The sequence below is a fragment of the Centruroides sculpturatus genome, unplaced genomic scaffold (genome assembly GCF_000671375.1).
Source record: "Centruroides sculpturatus isolate CEXI.00-Female unplaced genomic scaffold, Cexi_2.0 scaffold216, whole genome shotgun sequence".
Lineage (NCBI taxonomy): Eukaryota > Metazoa > Arthropoda > Arachnida > Scorpiones > Buthidae > Centruroides > Centruroides sculpturatus.
Genome location: NW_019386955.1, coordinates 664,493 through 688,308, shown reverse-complemented (window position 1 = coordinate 688,308; position 23,816 = coordinate 664,493). Strand labels below are relative to the sequence as shown.

General features: G+C 25.7%; 1 protein-coding gene across 1 annotated transcript in view; it reads left to right on the top strand.

The window, feature by feature from the left end:
- Positions 1-595: 595 nt before the first annotated feature.
- LOC111615971 (kinesin-like protein KIF28P) overlaps positions 596-23,816 on the top strand; it is a 38,179-nt gene continuing 14,958 nt past the window's right edge. Inside the window, exons 1-19 of the mRNA XM_023357410.1 lie at positions 596-741; positions 825-936; positions 1,014-1,118; positions 12,774-12,904; positions 14,002-14,072; positions 14,162-14,222; positions 14,307-14,462; positions 16,065-16,195; positions 16,273-16,436; positions 18,802-18,936; positions 19,033-19,187; positions 19,294-19,442; positions 19,985-20,122; positions 20,196-20,279; positions 20,377-20,439; positions 22,181-22,327; positions 22,530-22,655; positions 22,727-22,897; positions 22,967-23,047. Of these exons, the coding sequence (XP_023213178.1) occupies positions 639-741; positions 825-936; positions 1,014-1,118; positions 12,774-12,904; positions 14,002-14,072; positions 14,162-14,222; positions 14,307-14,462; positions 16,065-16,195; positions 16,273-16,436; positions 18,802-18,936; positions 19,033-19,187; positions 19,294-19,442; positions 19,985-20,122; positions 20,196-20,279; positions 20,377-20,439; positions 22,181-22,327; positions 22,530-22,655; positions 22,727-22,897; positions 22,967-23,047 (2,283 nt within the window). The 5' untranslated portion in view covers positions 596-638. The remainder of the gene's footprint in view (positions 742-824; positions 937-1,013; positions 1,119-12,773; positions 12,905-14,001; positions 14,073-14,161; positions 14,223-14,306; positions 14,463-16,064; positions 16,196-16,272; positions 16,437-18,801; positions 18,937-19,032; positions 19,188-19,293; positions 19,443-19,984; positions 20,123-20,195; positions 20,280-20,376; positions 20,440-22,180; positions 22,328-22,529; positions 22,656-22,726; positions 22,898-22,966; positions 23,048-23,816) is intronic.

Sequence of the window (23,816 nt, the reverse complement as noted above, 5' to 3'; positions counted from 1 at the left end):
CTGTAATTTTATACATTTCTTGTGAAAGAAACATTTCTTATTTAACGGCCATAAAAATTATTTATATTAAGGATGTCTCCAAAGGTCAACGAAGTTTTCGCAGAAAAATAATATCAGAAATCGCGGCCGCGGTTTGATGCGCTGTTCCGCGACGAAACCAAGCTTTAGCAACGGGCGTAGTCGAACGGTGCACACTCGGTAAGTAATCCTACAATTTTTTGTTTATAGTATAGTTTATACGGATTATTCCCAAAAAATTATATGTGTTTTGGAAATGTTGAGTCGAATTAGTCTAGAATCGATTAATTTTATGGAAGAAAACCTTTCAAACAGCCGTAGTCCGTAAACTTCACACGTGTCGGGCTGCGATTGGCTCATGTATTTAAGGATTCCTACAACGTGAAATTCTTATAAAGTGGAACGTATCTACCACGTTATAGGGGGGTCTACTGTACTTTATTATATTAATCTCATATCATTCAATAAGTTCTTAATCTAAATATTTTATTTCGATTTATCTTCAATTATGCATGAAAGCTGATTTATTACATCAATTGATAAATCGATTTTCTTATAAAAATTTACAATGCTTTATTTTAATTTCATTTTTTACTTTATATTGACAGGTACGATTTAGTATGCTGGAAATTTATAATGAAATTGTTCGCGATCTGCTGAATCCCACACAAGATAGGAAAAGAGGTTTAAAAGTTCGAGAACATCCAAAGAAAGGATTTTATGGTAAAGTATTAGCATAATTATAATATACTGAGAATGGCAAATATTTTATATTAAACAAAATTTTATATATTTGAATTATGTAGCGGAAGGTTTGAAGACATTTTTGGTGACACAACATAAAGACATAGAGAGCAGAATCGACGAAGGGACGACAAATAGGAGTATAGCTTCAACTAATATGAATGCCACCAGCAGGTTAGTAACACTATAAAAAAAAACAAAAATACTTTTTAATATTTAATGCATAATTTATTTTAAAATCTTTCTTATAGTCGAGCTCATACTATTGTTGGAATTACTCTGATACAAAAAACAAAAAGAAACGAATTTGAAACTTCAAAAACTTCAGTAGTTAACTTAGTTGATTTGGCAGGAAGGTAAGTAAATCGGAAATGTTTAAACAATTAGTAGAATATTTTAATCAAAATATTATCTTTTAATTTTAATTAATTTATAAATATAAATATTTAATGATAATAATATAAAAGTTATTGATCTTTAAACTATAAACATTTAAACTTCGTAATTAAATATAAGAATTAAAAATTTTATGTTATTATTGATATATACGAGAAACAATAGTTGAACAATGTTAAAAGAAAAATAGTTATATAGCTTCTTTTATAGAATATTTAGTTTTTTGATGAATAAAAAATAGAAGAAAATATATTCAATCAATGTAACAAGAGACAAGATGAAAATATTGCGCTTCCTTCAGAAAAACCTAAATTTAAATCTCACTTAGGACAAGATCTAGATGCTGAGTGGAAAAAAATTCTAAGCAAAACGTATTATCAGTATCAAGCAAGTCTACAAAGATTTCATTAAAACAAAGCATATTGTTTCTTTAAAATTCGAATCTTTTTCTTTTATTGCAGTGCTGCTGAGTTTCTCCCATTTGGGTTTTACTTTTGTTTCTCCATTGACAGCTTTACAGCCAGAATTTATATTTTTACTACAAAAGACCTTAAGAAACAAAAAAAAAAAAATAGTGTCAACATACAAATCGTATTCATAATCTTCAATATGAGATTAACTTTTTATGCAATAAATCACATTTTATTATGGAAACAAATCCCAAACACGAGCTTAAATATTATTGTAACGAATAAAATATAATTTAAATTATAAAACATTAATAATTATGTTTTAGTTTTTGCATTGTTTCCAATAAGCAAAAAACAATTATGTCCGCATTTACGGCTACAATAATTGATCCAGTGCAGGCCTCACATATGATGTTTATAAAACTGAGTTCACATTCAGTTGGAACGTATTGTTATATCTTTACGTCTTTTCGAAATTCAATACGTCTGTTTTTTATTTATACCAAAATATGTTTGCCCAATTATATATTTTGATAGTTTTAAAACTGTAGGAATATTATGCCTATTACTGTATTTTCTTAGTTTTTTTAATCAGGTTTATTACATTTTAGTTCTGAATAATTCGTTAAGAAAACGAAAATTTTCAGAGTTTCATTAAAGTTTACAATTAATTTCTTTAAAAGCCGTTAAGTATATCCTTTTTAACTATAAAATTGACAATATATAACATAAAGATTTAGCTAAAATTATTCTCCAAAAATTGTAATTTGTTCATTACAGAGATTTCGATTCTTGTATTTCATTCTCTAGCAATTATCACTAAAATTTGATTTTAATTTTATAATGTNTTTCTATTCAGCATCAACAATTTTACGAGTGCCAATTACATTACTGAAGCAAAGTAAATTTGCTTTTACAACCGTAAATACGAAGAGAAATATTTTTGTTTTTCGATACCAGTTAGTTTTTTCTTGCTAGAAACGGTTCTATATGAAATTTTTCTTTGAATCAGAAGAAATTAATGAGAAAAATATGTTGAAAATTATGACACTAAACACGAATTACGGCGTATAAAGCAAAAATATGTTTTCTAATTATTTTTTTAAATTTATTAATATCATTTTTTCTTTACTTTTTGTATGAAATATTGATCTATTTGTTGAAATAGAATTTGTTTGTAGTTAAAATGTCCATTATTATTTTTTTAATAAATAAGTTATTATCAAAGAAAAATAAACTTGTACAAGTTTAATTTTCTTTGATAATAACTTATACTGTAATAATAAGTTTTCATGCATGTATTGTATATTACATATAGAGATTATTGGCAGAAATTGTAGCCTATATCTTCTGTAAAGTGTTTTTGTAAGGGTGGTTTAGTACTAAACCACCGTTACAAAGTCGGTTTTAGTACTAAAACATATTACTAGGAGCACACCTAGTAAGGTTAAAAGGACTCTCTCTACCTTTTAGATAAATATTGATTTATTTGTTAAAATATAATTTAGAAGGCGATAGACGGTAAGCTGTTAAGTATTAGGCTACATTGAGATGCCTCTTGCAATATGGCATCGTTTTAACAGTTAGAAATGTAAAGAATAAAATGAAAATATTGTTTTAATATATATTTCTATTATATTAAATGTTATTTTATAGGCTTTGAAATTGAAACTAAGATTAAATTATTATAATAATTACTTTAAATAAATTTTATATTGCAGATTATTTTCTTTAAAAAAACAATGAATATATATATTCTTTATTACCAATTTGAATTTAGAATTGCTTTAAAACTGTTTTAATACAATATTTTTATATATTATATATATTGAGATTTTCGAAAAGTGAGATATATATGAAACAAATCAGATTTAAACTACAATACTTTGAAAAATAATTATATATAAAGATATATATTCGATTTTATATTTCCAGAATTGTCGAAATTCAATACGTTTTAAACCATAAGCGTATCGAAAGTATTTTTAAACGTTAAAATCGAATTTACTATTAGAAAATGGATACCATAATTTTAAAGTTATTGTCGTCACGAAGAAAAATATAGAAAAAAATTTAACAAGAGCAGAATCGTCAATCGAATAAAAAGTTTTTGGATAGATTTACGGTCGTACTTCCGAAATCCTTTTTATGTTATAAGACTTTATCGCATCTAATGGAATGTACAAGATTTATTTATCTGTGTGACAGATAATATTTTCCCGTTCTGAATTTTTTCTCCCCTAGTCCTTCTTCTACTTATGTTTGGCAGATCGAACAATACTTTCTCCCTTTGAACAAATATTTACCTTTATTGAATTAATGGCCACGGAAATGGAACACATTAGCCTAATTATCTCTCTTTTCTCCAATAAATGTGTTTACTTTCTATTAAGTTGACTTTACAAAAACGCTGGTTTTATAACAAACAACGTTAAGAGGAACAATTTTACCATTTAAAATTAAAAATATATTACAGAAAATTATATAACGTGAAAATAAATTGATAGCTTTATAATGATTATATTAATTGTCTGAAGTTATGTAAGAAAAATAATGTTTCTCTAATAGTGAGATAGAATTTGTACTGTTCATTTACGGCCCTTTACTTGTGTAATACAATATATCACTATATTGATCAGTATAAATAAATAAATGCCAAATTATTGAACTATTTTATACTTTAACCTATTATACAATCAACGTGAAAAACAGAGAAATGCGAAAAATATCGTAACGATGAGAGGGAATATTACTCTTCTGTATAATCCCGATGCACCTAAAGAACAACCAAAAAAATTCACGTATGATTATAGTTATTGGTCCCACGACGGTTATAGAGAATTAGAAAATGGATACTGTACTCCGGATCTCGATCATCGTAACGGTTCCATTTTCTGTGATCAAGTAAGTAAAAATTTTATTTTAAAAATTGTATATAACTATAATTACTTATAATAATTAGACTGCAATTAGAAAAATTGTAGACCTATAAATTCCCACCGTCCGTTGTCTGTCATTCCTTAACATCGAGAACGGAGTTAGATAGACGAAAGTCGAGACCAGATGTGGAAAGCTTAGGTAGAGGCCCCGATTAACTATATAAAAACTTCCGGTTTGCATCGAAAGTCAAGTTATTTCAATTTAAAACTTTTTTCCCTGAAAGGTGTTAGACAGATGAGCGGCACGACTGTGTTGTTAACAGGAAAAGTATGATGTACAAAGGCAAAGCACTACTAATTTGAGATGGAGAGCACATATTTTAAATGAAATAAATTAAAAATATGATTAAAAATAGCAGACCGACATTATGATAATCTCACAATAGATGATTGCTCGTTCCTTCTATAACTTTTAAACAATTTAATATAGTGAAAATAGAAAAATCCCTGGTATAAATGAAGATTTGTTAATAAAATTAAATTAAACATGTTCTAGTTTGTAGTTTTAGTGTTAATTAAATATNTAATGGATTTTATCTGAACATATAAACTTTTAAACTTTGTTTAAAAGTTTATAAGTTCATTTAATAAATGAAGTGTTTTCTTGTATATTACTTTTACATTTTAATAAAACATACTAAAAATATTTGGCAAATATTCTTATAATTATTTATTATAGAAAGAAATTTACAAAGAAGTTAAATACTCCATAATTACTATGTTTAATTTATATCATAGCTCATTACATTATTATAATTAAATGTACAGAGATTAAATGTTGTAAAATATTTTTTTTAATGGATTGAGTAAATTTAAACCGTTTAAACTAGATTGTTTAACATGTGACGATATTATTCTATATTGTATATATAACATAAAATTTGATTCTGTAACTTTCTACTAATTTAGTTATAGTTTTACATATTTAAATCTCATATTTAATGATTCTGTTGCAAAATAGATAAGATATCTGATATGTACCATAACTTAATATAGATATTATTCCTTGTCATTTGACGATTAAGAGATAATTAAAATAATTCATCGATGTTAAAGGTTGTATGTATAGAGATAGGTCATCTAGATACTAAAAGTCATATAAATAGTTATAAAATTCATATAAGTTATAATTTTTATGACTATTTATATGATTTTTATTGCTTACATGTCCTAGCTTTAGTCGTAAACAATATAATATTGGTTATATTATATTAATTTTTTTTCTTAACGTAATTTTAAAATTCTTATTTATATTCATAATAATTTATTTCGTTACAAATAACTAGAAAAATGTATTTAATTTTGTTCCATATTAAAAAAATTCTAATAAATTAAATCATACTTGTTTATTCACTATATCTTATGAACAAGGTAAAATGTAAGAAGCTTTTAATTTTCTTTTGAGTTGAAACTTTTAGAAATAAATATTATTACATTATAAATACTTATTAAAGAAGCATTATAAGTGAATAAATAATATATAATATGATCTTTTTGATTTTATAAACTACTCTAAAAATTTCCTGAAAGTCCTTGTCGCATTTGTTATTTTTCATTCCATATTGAATTTAAGCGAAGTTCCTCAAAAGAATTTTTTTCATTTATATAAAATGTCATTTTACAAAATTAAATATTAAGAATTGTCAAATAAGACAGACTTGTGATATTTAATTTATTAATTTTAAAACAAATATAAAAAAAGAAATTAATCTAAATTGAATTATATTAAATAAATGAAATGGAAACTTCAATTTTCTTTAATATTAATACATTAGATTTGAATACTTTTTGAAATATTTTTTATTAAAAATCCATTTTTATGTAATTTAAATGAAGAAGAATATCTTCATGATATGTTGTGAATTTATTATCCGTGGACCTTATTATTAATACATTTTTTCTTTAAGAAAATGGAAAAAAATTTTAAGGTTGTGTTAACTTGAAGAGAGAGTAACATTAATTTTATTGTATTGAATTTTAAATTTATTTTGTCAAATACCCGATTGTATATATAAGTTAACAAGTGTTGGATTGTATTAAGAAAATAAACTTGAATCGTATATTTAAATATACTTGGATCTCAAGTATGTTAATCTGCTTAGATTCGTATATATATGAACCAAATACGTCAGTCTGTATAGATCCAAATATTCTTAGATACGAGTAGTAGTTGTTAATTTACTCGGAGTGAATAAATTATCATAAAATATATCCAAAATTTTATGAAAAATTAAAGAATTTTACGTCTTAAATTTTCCAAAACTCTATAATTATATTCAGTATTCAATACACTATTTTTATCGATGTATTCGATCTATTTCTAAAAATCTATCGAAACGTAGGAGAATTAAAAATGGAACTGATATTCGATTTATTCATAAAATATATAATGTATCATTTAAATATTTAGGCTACATAAAGTATATTTACAGTTTGACCAAAAAAAAACTTGATTTAGTTATATCTAAATAATTTCTAGTTAATTCCTTTTAATTCTAATTTAATTTAACTTTATTATATTATATTCCTTTTATTCTATTTTAATTTAATTCTATTTAATTCCTAATTTAATTTATTAATTAAAAATCATAACTTTTTATAGTCTAATATTCAAAATTTGATACTAATGAGTTAGTTTTATTGACGGAAAATAAACTTCAGAAATTTGACAGAATAGAATTTGAAAAATGAGTTTATAAAATGTAATTCTATCAAACTATTTGAAAAATCATATAAAACTGAATTAACCACTTAAATTTTTTACGAAATATTTAAGCATTTTTATTTCAATATTTTACGACTATAAAATTATATCTATACTCATGTTAAGTTAAATATATTTCTAATATTTTAAATTTGTAAAATTGGAATGAAAATCCTGGGCTATTGAATAATTAATAAAGAAAATTTGCAAAATATTGCCATTTGAATTTTTAAATTTGTGTGTAAATTAAATTTATTTTAATATTTACAAAGTTTTCAACTTATGAATGAAAGATGTCGAAAAGATTATTTTTAAATCATTAAAAATTTTTAAAACATTATTTTATTTAACCGAAATCTTTAAATATCAAAATTACTATTAAGGGTTGTCCATAAATTACGTAACGATATTCTCATACTTTCCAATTATCATCCTACCCCTGTAACACTTCGTAACGCTGCCGCGCATACCCACCCCTAAAATTACCTAATGCATTATCTTGGATCAACCAACCTTCCGCTTAATTGTACTAAGGAGTGACACACAACAAGGAGTATCGAACGGTAGTATTATTCAATTAATTACACCCGTAACATACAAAACAGTGACGTAAACAATACGATTCTCTACGCAACACTTGAGTAACCGAATGATTTACTTTTATTTCTAAAGGAGTGAAACTCTAACATTACATAACATTTTTGTAAACACTTTTCACCCCTTTGTAACGATTTCCTGCATAATATCATTTATGGATAGACCCTACGTAACCTAATTGTTACTTTCAAGTTGTAATTATATACTTAATGTTATCATCGATATCAGTAATAGCAGTAAAAGCGTTAGAAATATTAATACAAAATAAATACATTTTCTTAAAGAAAAATATGCGATGATTTTCATTAACGTCGATTTAAACTTTCATACAGAATAATGATTATGATTTAACAAGACTTACATTAAATTACAACATGGGGTAAATGACAGTTTACAGCAAACATTACGCGACTTTTCTTCATAACTGGGAGTCCAAAAAGACATTTTTAACCTATTAAGTGAATAAATTAAATCTAATGACGCCATCATCATTTCCACAGAATAATAATCTGTATTTTTCTTCATTTTTAAACGTTATCAGGCCAAATTATTTTTTATTAAATATTTCAAGAATTTGTATATATATATATATATATAATGTAATTTTTATATGTCTGAAGAGTAAAATAAAGATTGAAAAAGATGTAAGTACGTCGTGAGAGGTCATTAAAATATGTAAACGAATCGAAAACTACACAAATTGTTCTATAATTTATACAAACAAATGAAGTTTATTTCGCGAAATGAATTCAGTTAACAGAGATTTTACGATTATTTTTTAACAATTAATTTTAAAATACTTGGTTAACTGACTTTTAGGCTATTCACTCGCTAATATACAATATTTAAAAAAAACAATAAAAAATGATACTTATTTACAGTATATTTTAAAAATTATTTATAAATAAATTAAAAGTTAAAAATTTCATTATATATTACAGGGAATTTGTATGTAATAAATTAACTGAATCCACTTTCTGATTTTATTTTTAATTGAATTTTATTTTAATTGCAATCCATCAGATAGACTTATCTTTATATATTTGTTCGGCTACTTTCCTCAGTGTTAAAATAGCGTAAAAATTAAAATAAAGATCACACTATCAGAGACTTTTAGATTCACTAAAGATGTGATTTATTTCATCTATTTTGCAAAATTGATAAAGATTACAAGAGATAATAAAGATTTCTTTTTCTATTCAGCATCAACAATTTTACGAGTGCCAATTACATTACTGAAGCAAAGTAAATTTGCTTTTACAACCGTAAATACGAAGAGAAATATTTTTGTTTTTCGATACCAGTTAGTTTTTTCTTGCTAGAAACGGTTCTATATGAAATTTTTCTTTGAATCAGAAGAAATTAATGAGAAAAATATGTTGAAAATTATGACACTAAACACGAATTACGGCGTATAAAGCAAAAATATGTTTTCTAATTATTTTTTTAAATTTATTAATATCATTTTTTCTTTACTTTTTGTATAGTTATATATTATTTTCTCTTATTATAATTGCTATAAAAGAATAATTTAATAGATGAATCATTTCCAGTAAATCATCGTAAAATATCTGCTGCACTTCCTGCAATTCTTTTCCCGTACTAAAATAAAAATATATCGTTTCATAAACGTGTCGCCTCGTAACTTTTCTATCTCGCTTCAATCTCGTACAAATAAGGTTAATTAGTTTATATCGAAATGAGAAAATAAAAGCTAAAGTCAATACAAAAAATAAAGTTATTCGATTTTTTCTTTCCTGTTATAAAAGTAATTATTTTTATTTTAACGTTTTCTTTGTTGTTATTCTAATCAAAATCGTTTCATTTCGGATAATAATTATTCTTCTCACATTTTCCCCCCTTATTCTCTAGTTAATAAGACAATTTTTACATTTTTCCTTTTTTTATTTTCGCTTTAGAAAATGTTATTATTCCTTAGAGAAAATCAAAAATGGTTTTTATCGTGATTCAATTTTCCAAAGAAATGACAGAGAAAATCGATTTAGGCAAAAAAATAAAATTTATATATATTTATTGATTTCTGATTCTAATGACCTGATCTAATCTATATTTAGTGAGAAATAACATTAAATTGATCTTTATTTTTTCTTTACTCTATTAACTAAAAACGGATTTATTCAAATTTTATAATAGGAATCTACATAAAGTTTAAAAGAGAGGACAGATAAAACAATTCCTTTCTTTTTATTATTATTATTTAACGTTAATTTTTGATTGGGATAGAATCTGATAAATATTCTTCCTTAAACGGTAGTTATCGAATTGTATTTTAATTATTATTATAGCCTATAGTTAATAATAGACATATATTGTGAATATGATAGATAAATATCCATTCGTTTAACGTTTAACAAGATGGCTGAGTAGACGAGACGGTTTCGATCTGGTAGGATCTGCAAGAAAATCCGAGGAGTCAAAAATCCCTACGAATTTTTCTGGGGTGGTCTGTCTCTTACCACTCGACCGACCCCATTATGGGCTTAGTCGAATCCATAATGGAAATGATTTTAAAAAAGGCCCTCGCTTTTAAATATTTCGATATATAAAAACTTACAATTATTTTTCTAAAATAAGTTTACACTTAAATGTTCTAATGCTTAGAAACTTCCATTAAACTGCTCTATTAAGGATTGTGACAAAAAAAAAACCCTCATTATACGGGTCTTTTCTTCTCAAATCCCTTCCATTTAATATAAAATTTAAATAATAATTATTAAAATAATTAATTACTGAACTAAATTTAATAATTTAAAAGTAATTATTACGTTTCTATATGGATGCATAGTGATATTTCTCGGGTCAAATTGAGTCAAGTCTAAGTTATTGAAGGATAAGTTAGATTAGATAATTTAGATAATCGAATATTACTAAACTTAAGGTTATGTGATTATCTTAACTTAGTACTCTGGCCTAATCGCAGTTGATAGTATGAAACATTTGTGCCTTAATTTATATTTCATATTGTCAACATTTAATGTTACAATAATATAATAATAATAATATTAAGTTGTACACTTATGCGGCTTGTAACATTACATGAAGATATAACAAATACTATAAGTGCATAGGCAATTAATTTTTGAAACTTTAAAATACATCCTAAATGTCATCAAAGATATTATCCGCAAATCAAATTTAGATTATTTTAATTAAGCAACGTCATTATTAACATCTCTAAAAGTAAATATAATTTCGAATCTATTAATAAATGGTTTAAAGTTGTCAGAAAATATTTTATTTTAAATAATTAATTTAATATAAATAATAGTAAATTGTTTTCTCAGTGATCAATAAAACTTTAAATGACAAAATTTTATTATAACTGTGATTAATGTAATATTTTTAAAATTAAATCTAAACAATATAAAATAATAACTAAAAGTAAAATATTTATCGATTAAAAGTTATCCGAAAGATGACAAAACACTTCTCAATATTACATCTTAATGCAACTTACTCTTCTTGTCATCAAATTTCTCCAAGGCATTTCTGTAAAAACAGATGATGTTAAAAATATAAAATATTAGTAAATAAATAAATAATAGACTATTAAAAGTTTACTGAAACCGTAAACCGTGAAGAAAATTAAAACTTTAAAATACCTTTCCTTTGGAAGAATTATATTCTTATATCACAGAAATTTGGAATAATGAAGATTTTGTTTCATTGTCTAGTATTTTTCTTCTGTTCAAACTACTATTACTATTCAAATTGAAGAATTGGCGTAATAAACATTTCTAATTTAAACAATACTTCAAATTAAATAACTTTCTTGTTGACGACTTCTATAATTTTACTTATAATTAATTGTTAACAGATTTTACAATTTAAATTTAATTTTTTTTAACAATGATTCGTCATTTGGCATATTCATACAATTTATAAAACTTCAATTTATATCATATGAATATAATTCTTATTCCTCAACTAAATAATCGTTTGAGTGTTAAGGCTGATGCGTATTGTCTTTGCCTTTGGTTGTATAGGAAACTCATCAATTAAACTCAGCTTTCTTACTGCCTAAGGATATTTTAACTAAAATATTGGCTGTACACCAAATTTCTTTATTTTTTCTTGTGTTTTCGATTTCATCTATTTCTTAAAATTGTCTGGCATCTGGGAAGAAATTTACGTTTAGAATATTAACTTTTTTCCCCTTTCTTTTTTTTCAAATTCTGATTGTAAAGACACTCGATGAAGGAGAATTTTTGGAACTTTTATTCTTAAAAATTTCAGAAATTACAGGAATGAATGATTCTTGAATTATAGCGAAATAGAAAATCAAGATTTTGAAAAGATAAAGTCAGATGTAAATGCCATACACCTTCTCCATAATGTATTTAAATGTTTATAGACGCGATGCGATCCATCATAAATGCGGATGCGACGCGAACGATGCGCTCGGCAACAATAAATGTTAATAACTTCCGTTTCCGGTATGAAATGGTTGCAAAAATCAATATTTGCATCGCGTGAAAATAAAGAATTTTTGATGCCAGTATTGTCTCCCCACGTTACGCCGTTTCTCACTTATTATGGGTATATTAAATCGGTCACAGACACAAAAACGTTATCTGAAAACAAAGAAAAAACTCATTTTTCGGTCCCCAAATGTACATCTTAACCGAAATATTGACTGAATTTCTCATATTTATGAGTGAAATAAAACTAGAAAAATCTAAATATCCCAACATTTTAAGTACTTAAAATAAAAATTTGGTGGTTTTTCTGTTAATTGTGTGCTAAAATATGTACTAAACTTTATATAAATTATACGTTGTAAATAAATAGAGAATAATTTTAATTAGAAATTAAGTAGGTAAGAAGCGTGCCTATATTATTGATGATGCCTAAATTTGCCATAAATGTTTTTATTATATCATACAAGTAAGCTGTTATAGGATATAAGTGAAAGCTTTATATATATATATATATATATTACAGTGAAAGAGTAGCAACGACGGGAGCTACTGGAGATAGACTTAAAGAAAGTGCAGCCATTAACCAATCCCTATCTTGTTTGGGAAAATGCATACACGCATTGGCCGAGAGAGCGGGTGGTAAAAATGTTAGAGGTAGGTAAATAATGACTTTTTTCGTTGAAATTTTTAGTTTTATCAAGCAAAATATTATTACTTTGCTTTAATATTATTTATAGTGATTAATTGAGCTGCAATTTGTAAAAATTGTAGATCTATAAATGCCCACTGTCTGTCCTTCCTTAATCTCGAGAACAGAGTTAAATAGATTTAAAATTAAAGTCGAGACTTGATTTGGAAAGCTAATTGGTAGGAGGTCCCGATTAACTATTACAAACTGTCTAGTACTTTCAGTGATTTCAATTGAAATTTTCCTCAGAACAAAGTTACAGTGCATAGATGACCGGCATAACTCTGCTGTTTTCAGGAAAAGTATGATTTACAGGAGTGAAATGCTACTAATTTGAGATGGAGAGCATATATTTTAAATTAAATAAATTAAAAATTGCAATGTTACAATAATTTTGACTTGTTAATTGTTTAAATTCCTATATATGAGTTAATTTTATATAAAATATTGGTCTTAATAATGATTTAAAATGCTTTCAATCTTTAATACGAATATATACAAAAATTTATGTTGGTTTAAATTATCATATTTTTCCGATAATAGATTAAAGAAAAAATTGAGAGCGCATTAAAGCGATATACGATTATATTTTCTCTGAAGTTCTATGAATATTTTATGATTGTAGAGTGTAACCTACAATTTAGTAAAAATGGAACATCCCATCGTTATTTATTTAATGACATATTGAACTCTGTTAAACTGCGTGACAATGTGTTCTAAAAATATGTTTGTACTGTGCATAAAAATATAAAAATAAATTATTCTCACTAACGAATTTATATCATTTTATTATTAACAAATATCTATTCGTTTATTAGCTAGATATTTAAAAAATCACAAATAAAATGTAAATTGTTTTAAAAATATCTTACAAAACAATTTTAAAAAATTAATATTTAATTCGTTTTTTATTCCGAATTTCATTTGAATTGTTTGTTTAAAATTTAAAAAATTATTATTTAAATTTAATTCTTAAATATAAAAAAATGATGATAATAATTATTATTATTACTTACAAATTGAAAGATAATTATAAATATTTTAAATTAATTTGAATATATAGTGCCTTACCGAGAATCTGTGTTAACCAGACTTTTGATGAATGCTCTTGGTGGAAACAGTAAAACAATTATGGTTAGTTAGGTACTTTATATATATATTTTTTAATTTGAAAACTTTCTATTTATCGCCAATAAACATAATGAACCAAATAATTATTTTAGATAGCCGCCATCAGTCCAGCCGATATTAACTACGAAGAAACCTTTTCTACTCTTCGATACGGTAAATTCTTTCTTACTTTCTATTGTGTTTATATATATATATATATACAGTAAAACAATTATTAATTTTATAATGATTATTTAGCCGATCGTGCCAAACAAATTAAAACGGTTGCTATTATTAACGAAGATCCTACAGAAAAACTCATAAGAGAACTTCGAGAGGAAAATGAGAAGTTGAAAAGGATGTTAGAGAAAGGAGCTGTAGATATACCGGTTGGTCCAGGAATGACAAAAGAAGGTAAAGAATTTCCATCAAAAGTAATATGATCGTAATTAATTTTTGATATATAAATAAATAAATATGCGTGAATAACATAAACCATTACCTTATATAAATTACTTTATTATTACATATAGAAACATCGATAACGATAAACAGACATCTTATTGTTTCTCAATGAGAGGAAAGGATAAAAAAAACTAGTCTAAGTTTGTTATTTTATTAAATTCTTATTTTTGTATCATCGTTCTTTAATTCTTGAAAAAATTCTACAAAATTAAACACATAATTTGTACAGAATGACAGCATATATATTATTTTATGTAGGTATATATATAAACTAAATTAATTATTTTTCTTAAAATTGAAATTCGTTCGCTCGAAGATAGATATATAAAATTAATTTCCGTTAATAAGTAATGCCACTAAATTAAATTTTATATATGCGAGTCTTTGAATGAAATTTTATATCAATAAAAAAATAATATTGCACAGATATGCAATTAAAATTAAAATACAGGCCACTACACATACACTATATACATTGTAAAATTACTTTTTTAACTTTAAAATCTATTAAAACTATAATTGTAAAAATATTTTATATCAGTGTCAGATAAATTTATATTAAAAAATTATAAAGAAAATTATGATAAAGGATAAATTACTTATTGCGAATGTTTATAAGTTTATTTTACTCATCATTAGCTATACTCATATATTTATTGTCTAATTTAAACTTCATTATTTAATGTAAGATCCTGAAATTCAGTTAATTCACTTATTGAATGTTTAAAGCGTGCTGTTAAAAAATCCACAACTTCAACTTACAGTTTATCTTTGAGATCTTCCACTATTGTAGATATGAATGTTTATAAGTTTATTTTACTCATCATTAGCTATACTCATATATTTATTGTCTAATTTAAATTTCATTATTTAATGTAAGATCCTGCAATTCATCTAATGCACTTATTGAATGTTTAAAGCGTGCTGTTAAAAAATCCACACCTTCAACTCACAGTTTATCTTTGAGATCTTCCACTATTGTAGATAGAAACGTGTATTTTGTGATAAAATTTTCATCGTCTCTACTTCATTTACATGATGTTCATTTTATAAATTTATATTATAACAATTAAATACGTTCTCGAATAAAATATATTGTCATTTCTTGAATTTTTGTTTGTTTGTTTGCTTTTGAATTTAAGAAAGGAGTTTTAGGTCAAGAAGACAAACTTATCCAAAATTTATATTTATTAAAAAAAAGTATTGTATACATTATAAAATATTTTTAATAATGAAAATCAGTTTATATTCTTAGCAGTATTGGTTTATAAATATTAAGTTTCCATTGTTTTTAATTGAGTTGTTTCAATAATATAGATTAACTATAAATCTCATAAATCAAAACTTTAAAAACGAATATCAAATCGAAAAATAAAACAGACGTGCGATAACTTTTTAATCTGTTTCGTGATCATTCGATACTTTAATTGACTTCTAGAATATCGGTATCTTTAACTGATAATCGATACTTTAGTATGCAGTAAGGGCGAAAGTCTTACTTAGTAATGTATGAAAAACATTTATTTTGAAACTCTGTACTTTTTATAATAGAAATCGCGAGATTAAAAAAGAAATGGGAAGAAGAGATGAAGGCAGCTATGGCCGAAAATAATCGAGAAATCAAAGAAATTAAACAGAGTTACGATGAAAAGTTAGATGCTGCTAAACGACATCAAGAAGTAGTAAGTTTCTTCTTTTCGTATAAAGAAAAATATATTTTTTAAAAACAGCTAAATGATTTATGCTTATATTTTTGCAGCAAGAAGAAGAAAAGCTAAAGTTGGAGGAAGAAAAGAAGAAATATCCTCATCTCGCTAATCTTAATTTTGATCCTCAACTTTCGGGTAAAATTGTTCACATATTAAAATTCGGAGATAATGTGGTTGGAAAAGGAGATGTGGATATCGTTTTACTTGGACCCAGGTTATTATTATGTTTTCTTTTTTAATTAAATTTCTATATTAATCTAGAAATAAGTATAACACTGATTTCAAATTTTATTAGTTTTACATAATCTGTCTGAAAGTTTAGACAATTTCCATAAAATCATTAAATAGCTTTAAAAATAACTATTATCGAGCATTCATATATCGAAAATTATTTCACGGATTTATTTTCTTAAAATCTAATTATTTGATAATTATATGAAAAAATATAATTGAAGAGGATATTATTCTTTTAAAATAATTTTTTATCGTAGTTCTCTTTTGTTTATTATTTGGCTAAATCTGGATGAACTGTAAACAATTTATTACAGTAGGCTATAAATGTCTCAAAATAGAAATTTTTGAATCTTTTAACAACACGAGCAATTATTTTATTGTGATATCGTCACAATGCCAGGCTGCAATTTTTAATCATATTTTTAATGTATTTAATTTAAAACATATGCTCTCCACGTCAAGTTAGTAGTGTCTTGCCCCTGTACATCATACTTTCCTGTTAGCAATAGAGTCGTGTCGGTCATCTATCTAACGCCTTTCAGGGGAAATTTTTGAATTGAAATAACATGACTTCTGTTTTGCATTGGAAGGTCGCATATAAAATTTCCATATCTGGTCTCGCCTTTCATGTATCTAACTCCGTTCTCGAGATTAAAGAAAGACAACAGACGGACGACAATGGGAATTTATAGGTCTACAATTTTTTAAAATTGCAGCCCAATATCTGTTTCGAATAATGATTTTTTATGACTTTTATCTTTTTATTTCTTACATCATTGATAAACAATGTGCATTTCGGATTAATTTCACTCCTCTCTTGAAAACGTACTATAACTCCACTCTAACATTTCTCATTAATCCAACATATCGCTTAAAAGCATCACTTGAATAACAATAATTTTAGATAAACTTATAATCGTTTTAACACATCAAAAATTTATATTCCTCGGTCTTTACTTGTTATAATTACTTTATACATGTAATGCTTCTCTTCTCGAATATCACTACCAATTCATACTCTCTACTTCATTATTTATCTAGACTCGCGATTAAATGTTAATAGTAATGCGTTCGTTTAAATGATTTGTATAATCGAACGATCATACAAATCTATAAAATTTATTCTTTTGGCTAAATTCTTGCAATTTTTCAGATATTTAGCGCTCAAAGGACGTTATAATCACTTCATATTTTCTACATTATGCATAAAAACTAGTTTTAAAATTGCGTTATTAATAAAGTTATTTTTAATTATACTTAAATATTACTTTAATTTATACTTTTTTAAATGTTTTTATTTAAATAAATAACATATTCTTAAAAACTGAAACTGTTTTAATTGTCCACCAAATAGGAACATATCAAATATATAATTAAAATAACTCGTTTAATTTATTATTGGTTTTACGATACTTGATATACAACTATCAGACTGTGTGTGACTGCAGTTCTTCTCAATGAAGTAAAATCATACCCTTGTGTTTTAAAATAATTTTCTGTTGCAAAATTTCGATTGTAATCGAAGACTTTTTGACAATGTTTTCGTGATTTTTAAAGCCAAAATTACCAAAGTGATACACGAATTAATCATTCGAAAAATTTAGATAATCGAATGATTGATTATTTTCATTCGAATGAAACTCCTTTCTAATACCAAATATATCCTCTATTTATTGATAAAATATATTAAAGGATGATTTTAATTTGGTTTTATTAATTCTAAATTAAATGAGACTCAATTTATTCCTCTTTCAGATCTTATGCATGGAATTTCATGAGTCTTTCGCATGAAATAATATCACACGACTTTTTAAAATAATTCATTCTGTTTTTGTCATACGATATTTTTTAAAAGACATTTTGTAACATTGAATTCTATTTAAAAATTTATTTAAATTTGCCTATTTGATAAAATACTCGTTATTTACTTGCGTAATGTATTTTGACTTATAATCAGCAGACTAATTAAAAAAACAGGTAATACGTTATGTCATATAGCTTCATTTCACTTTAGTAACATAAATTTATTTTACTTTAATAACATATCATAGTAATATTTGCTTAATAATTTACTTTGTAAACTGAGTATCGTTATCTGAAATGATTTCTTGTGAGCAGAAATTACTTATTTTCTCTATTACATATGCTATAAAATATTAAAAAAAAGACTACTGAAAGCTATACGAGTTTATTATCTTATAAGCTATTATTATTATTTATAAAAGGCGTTAAAAAGTAATAAAACTAATTAAAATAAAATCTAAATAAAGAAGTTTTATCATTTTCCTTTGTATATTGACTAAAGTTTATAAATATTGACTTTTTTTAATTTATTTTTTTTTCAGTATTCAGCCAGAGCACGCACTAATAAGAGTACAAACGTATGGGGGTGTAACTTTAGAAAAGTGTACCAATGATGCTAGGGTCTTAATAAATGGCGATTCCGTTTCTAACAAAATTTCTTTACAACATAATGATAGGTATTACACTTTTAAATCGATTTTTATTGTTTGTTTGTTATCGAATTAGAATTTTTTAAAAAGAAACTCTATTTTTAAAAATGTCTTTTTTATTAGGATAATGTTTGGCACTACCCAATTGTACATATTTGTAAATCCGGAAGAAAGAAACAAATCAAATAAAAAATATCCCGAAATAACTTACGAAATAGCGCAAGAAGAAATCGCCATCAAAGCCGGAATCAATATGGCTTCAGAAGATAATTCTCGTGGTCTGTTATTATTTTCAATGTATCGATTAACTATTTTTTAAAAATATAGTCTTATATACAATTAATTTTTGAATAATAAAATGGCTTTGACTTATTTTCTTTACAGAAACTGCCTTGCTAAACAAAGATTTGTTAGAAGTGCTTCCTGGTGTCGAAGAAGCTAATGCCATAAGTGAAGAATTAGACAAAAGGGTTAAATTTGAAATTTTACTGATAGCTCCTCAACTACTTGGTAAACTAACGGGAAGAACGGAGGTTAGTTTCTCTTATAGGCTTATAATTAAAACTTAATTGAAGTTTATGCATTAAATAAAAGCGTGCGTAAAATTAATAAATAGAATCTCAACCTGAAAAGAAAATCGTTTCTATGATTTTAATAAATTTTCACGTTGAAAATTGTTATCATTATTATTAATAAGAAATATGCGTCGGCCAGAAGGTCGCATATAACGATGTTAACTATCACTGCGGATCCGAATCCACTTTAGACTTTATAATTTATAATGGTCAGCACAAATTAGACATCGTTCTCCATCCGTCACCTACATTAATCGATGCCGTTACAGGTCAGGTACGCCCATAATGGACGAAATTGTGCTTATTACGGTGGACCTGACCTACAAGGAGATAAGGCCATATAGCTTACAATGTGTCATTTTTCATATTAATTGATTAATCAATCATAACAAATATATTCTTAAATTAGAAGAAACCATGTTTTTTGTCTTTGTTTAGTGTACTTTATCTTTAGGTAAATTTCGTAATAATTCGATTAATATTGGTTTTAATTCTTAAAGGTATATGTAAAAATGCGAAATTTAGAGACTTCGCAAGAATTCGAATGGCCAAAAGAAAAATTTTTGAATCGTCTCTATGTGATGAAAGAAATGTATCAAAATTACGAAATGGGTGAAGAAGAATGGGATTTACCTCCTGTAAGATGTAAAATAAAATGTTCTGAAAGATAAAGTTCTATAATTTTTACTAATAATCTATATTCTTCTTTAGGAACGTGATCCATTTCTAGAAGATCCAGAAACTGATGTACGCATTGGCAATGTACAAGTTTATCTGCAACCTTTAGCTTATTTGGTTTGTACATTACATTACATACTATTTTATTTATTAAATTATATTAAGCGCATTTAAATTTATTTTTATTAAAATTATGCGTTTGTTAATATTACAGGTAGAATTAAAAGAGCAATTAGAGATAATAGATTATAAAGGATCTGAAGTTGGAATGATGAATGTAAGTTATAGCTCTGAAAATAATATTACTCTGTCTATGAAACAAATTATGATATTCGTAAATACTGTAATTGAACTTCATTAGTTTGCTTACACCATTATGTAAATTTTGATAGTGTTTTGTTCTAAAGCAGGGTTGCAAACTGGTGGCCCGTTAAGGTTTCTTATCCAACCCGCGGCCTTGATTTCTTTCCTAAAAATCAATGTTTGTAATATCTTTCGGAGATTAAAACAGAAAAAAAATGCAAACTTATAACTGTTTAAATAAGTCGTAAAGGCCTGGCAACAAAAGGGTCCTTGTTAAAGCCTTTTTTTTAGTTTACAGTAGGTTTCGGTTTACCGAATAATATTAAATACGGCCCGGCATCTGATATACAATTATTTGACTGGCTCTTGGCTGCGTTTGAGTTTGAGACACCAGTTCTAAAGTAATTATTCTGTTTTGAAAATGTTTAACTTTAGTGCATCCTTTTGATACTTCTATAATTACAAACCATTCAAATTAAGCATTTAAAATGCTTAATTTCAAAAATGTGAAATTTTTGCATCTTTATAATTACAGTATTATACAATATATTCATGCATTTTTTTCTGTTAAAAATCATTTTTATATTAAAGGAAGCACGTATATTCATCCAACTAAAGAATTAATCCGTTTTGATGCATAAATAATTATAAACGAACAATTATTTATTGTGAAATTGTCATAATGCCGGGCTAGAATTTTTAATTATATTTTTAATTTATTTATTGTAAGTTATATGCTTTCAACCACAAATTAGTAATGCTTTGCCCCTACAGTCATACCTTTCCTTAACAATAGAGTCGTGCCGTTCATCTATCTAACTCTTTTCAGGGGAAAATATTTGAATTGAAATAACGTGGCTTCCGGTTTATACCAGAACTTTGTACATAGTTAATCGGAGCCTCCTGCTTTTAAACTTTCCATATCTGGTCTCGACTTTAATCTATCTAATTTTAAATAAAATGTGTATCATATCCATGCACAGATCTGCTCTAGAACAACTAGGAACACATTCAAGACTAGTCTAGAAGCATTGTATTAAGCTTTGCATTGTAGCTTAAGTAACAGTAACGTTATCACATATTTTGATTATCCGTGGAACCACTACGCCAATGTTAATAAGCTCATATTATTTAGGATCAGAAATTATCATAAAGAAAATACTTTTAGCCTTTGTTACTGTTGCTTATTAGGCAAAGTAAAAATTAGTTCTAATTTTGGCTACTATGATTATCATTTTAGTGACTTTCAGCAACACCATTAAATTCCTTATAAAAAGTTACTCCTTTATCATCCTTTGCTATCTAGTTAGTTCTTTAATTCCTACAGCGAACAAAATTATTGCAACTTTTTCAAAAATCTAAGGAAATTTTTCACAGTTCATTATTTTTCTATTAAAATATCCGAACATAATATCAATAAATAAAATATAAGTATTAATATTTGGCGGATATGAGGATCTTTATGTAACAAAATCAGAATTTGGTTATGGCTCGTAACTATGAGAAGAAAATTAGAAAAAGCAATAAAGTATTGTAAATGCCGTTATTGCAGATTTGACCCGCAACACAATCGAGTGGCAAGGATGTCGGATGAAAAAAATGGAAAATTAAAATATATGATACCTGATATAATGTGAAAATTTTAGTCGATGATTTTAATACGTTTTTTTCGGCATATAATGGATAATAAAACATGTGTAATAATATATTTACAGGTCGAAATAATGCCTTGTTCCCCAGAAGGACTAGAATATACGGAAAACGACGATATGTTCATAGATAATCCATTGGAATTAATCGAAAGAGATTTACATTTTATTTTTAAAATTCACGGATGTAGAGGTTTGCCAACGAGATTCACAGTAAGATTCAAACATTTTTTAAATCTCTTTTAAATAATTTATGATAATTTTATTCACTAAAATACACTAAATTTCTCTTAATTAATGATTTTAATAATAGTGAATTGAGACTAATTGACAAAATAAAAATCATTATATCTTTTTAATAACTAATTAGGTATCTAATTAAACATTTTTCAAGCTTGTTAATTTTCTAATTTAGGATATACACTGCCGATATAGAGTATATTTAGATAAAGAAGATACAGTCACCGAAGTCATCAGCGATACTTCCAACCCGGATTTTAATCATAAAAAATTATTTTCCTTTCATCCAGTCACGCCTCAAGTACGATATTAATTTAAAATTTCTGATATAAAATCTCATATATTCTATCTATTATTTTTTTTTATTTGTAGATGATAGATTATATTCAAGATGGATACATTACGGTACAGGTGTGGGGTAAACAGAAACCAAGAAAATCGGCCATGGCTAAGGCAAAAGGAAAAAGTACAAAGCAAATGTTTCAAGCTGATTTAATGAACCAAGCTAACAATCTAATGAATGGATTTAGGATAAATGGAAGGGTACGTAATACATCCAAATTTTTATATTAATTTTGAATAAAATTTTGCTAAAATATCGCTTATTTTCAGACAGTCGATCCAAATAAACAAAGCATAATAGTTGAATTATTATTGATGAAGAAACAACAATCTAGACTTCATCAACGATTGGTATAAATCCATTTTAATCTCACTAAATTATATATTTCGTAAATAGGATCATTTGGATTTTCAAAGTATTATTTTAAAGTAAAAGAAATTAAACGTTNGAATATATAGTGCCTTACCGAGAATCTGTGTTAACCAGACTTTTGATGAATGCTCTTGGTGGAAACAGTAAAACAATTATGGTTAGTTAGGTACTTTATATATATATTTTTTAATTTGAAAACTTTCTATTTATCGCCAATAAACATAATGAACCAAATAATTATTTTAGATAGCCGCCATCAGTCCAGCCGATATTAACTACGAAGAAACCTTTTCTACTCTTCGATACGGTAAATTCTTTCTTACTTTCTATTGTGTTTATATATATATATATATATATATACAGTAAAACAATTATTAATTTTATAATGATTATTTAGCCGATCGTGCCAAACAAATTAAAACGGTTGCTATTATTAACGAAGATCCTACAGAAAAACTCATAAGAGAACTTCGAGAGGAAAATGAGAAGTTGAAAAGGATGTTAGAGAAAGGAGCTGTAGATATACCGGTTGGTCCAGGAATGACAAAAGAAGGTAAAGAATTTTCATCAAAAGTAATATGATCGTAATTAATTTTTGATATATAAATAAATAAATATGCGTGAATAACATAAACCATTACCTTATATAAATTACTTTATTATTACATATAGAAACATCGATAACGATAAACAGACATCTTATTGTTTCTCAATGAGAGGAAAGGATAAAAAAAACTAGTAAGTTCT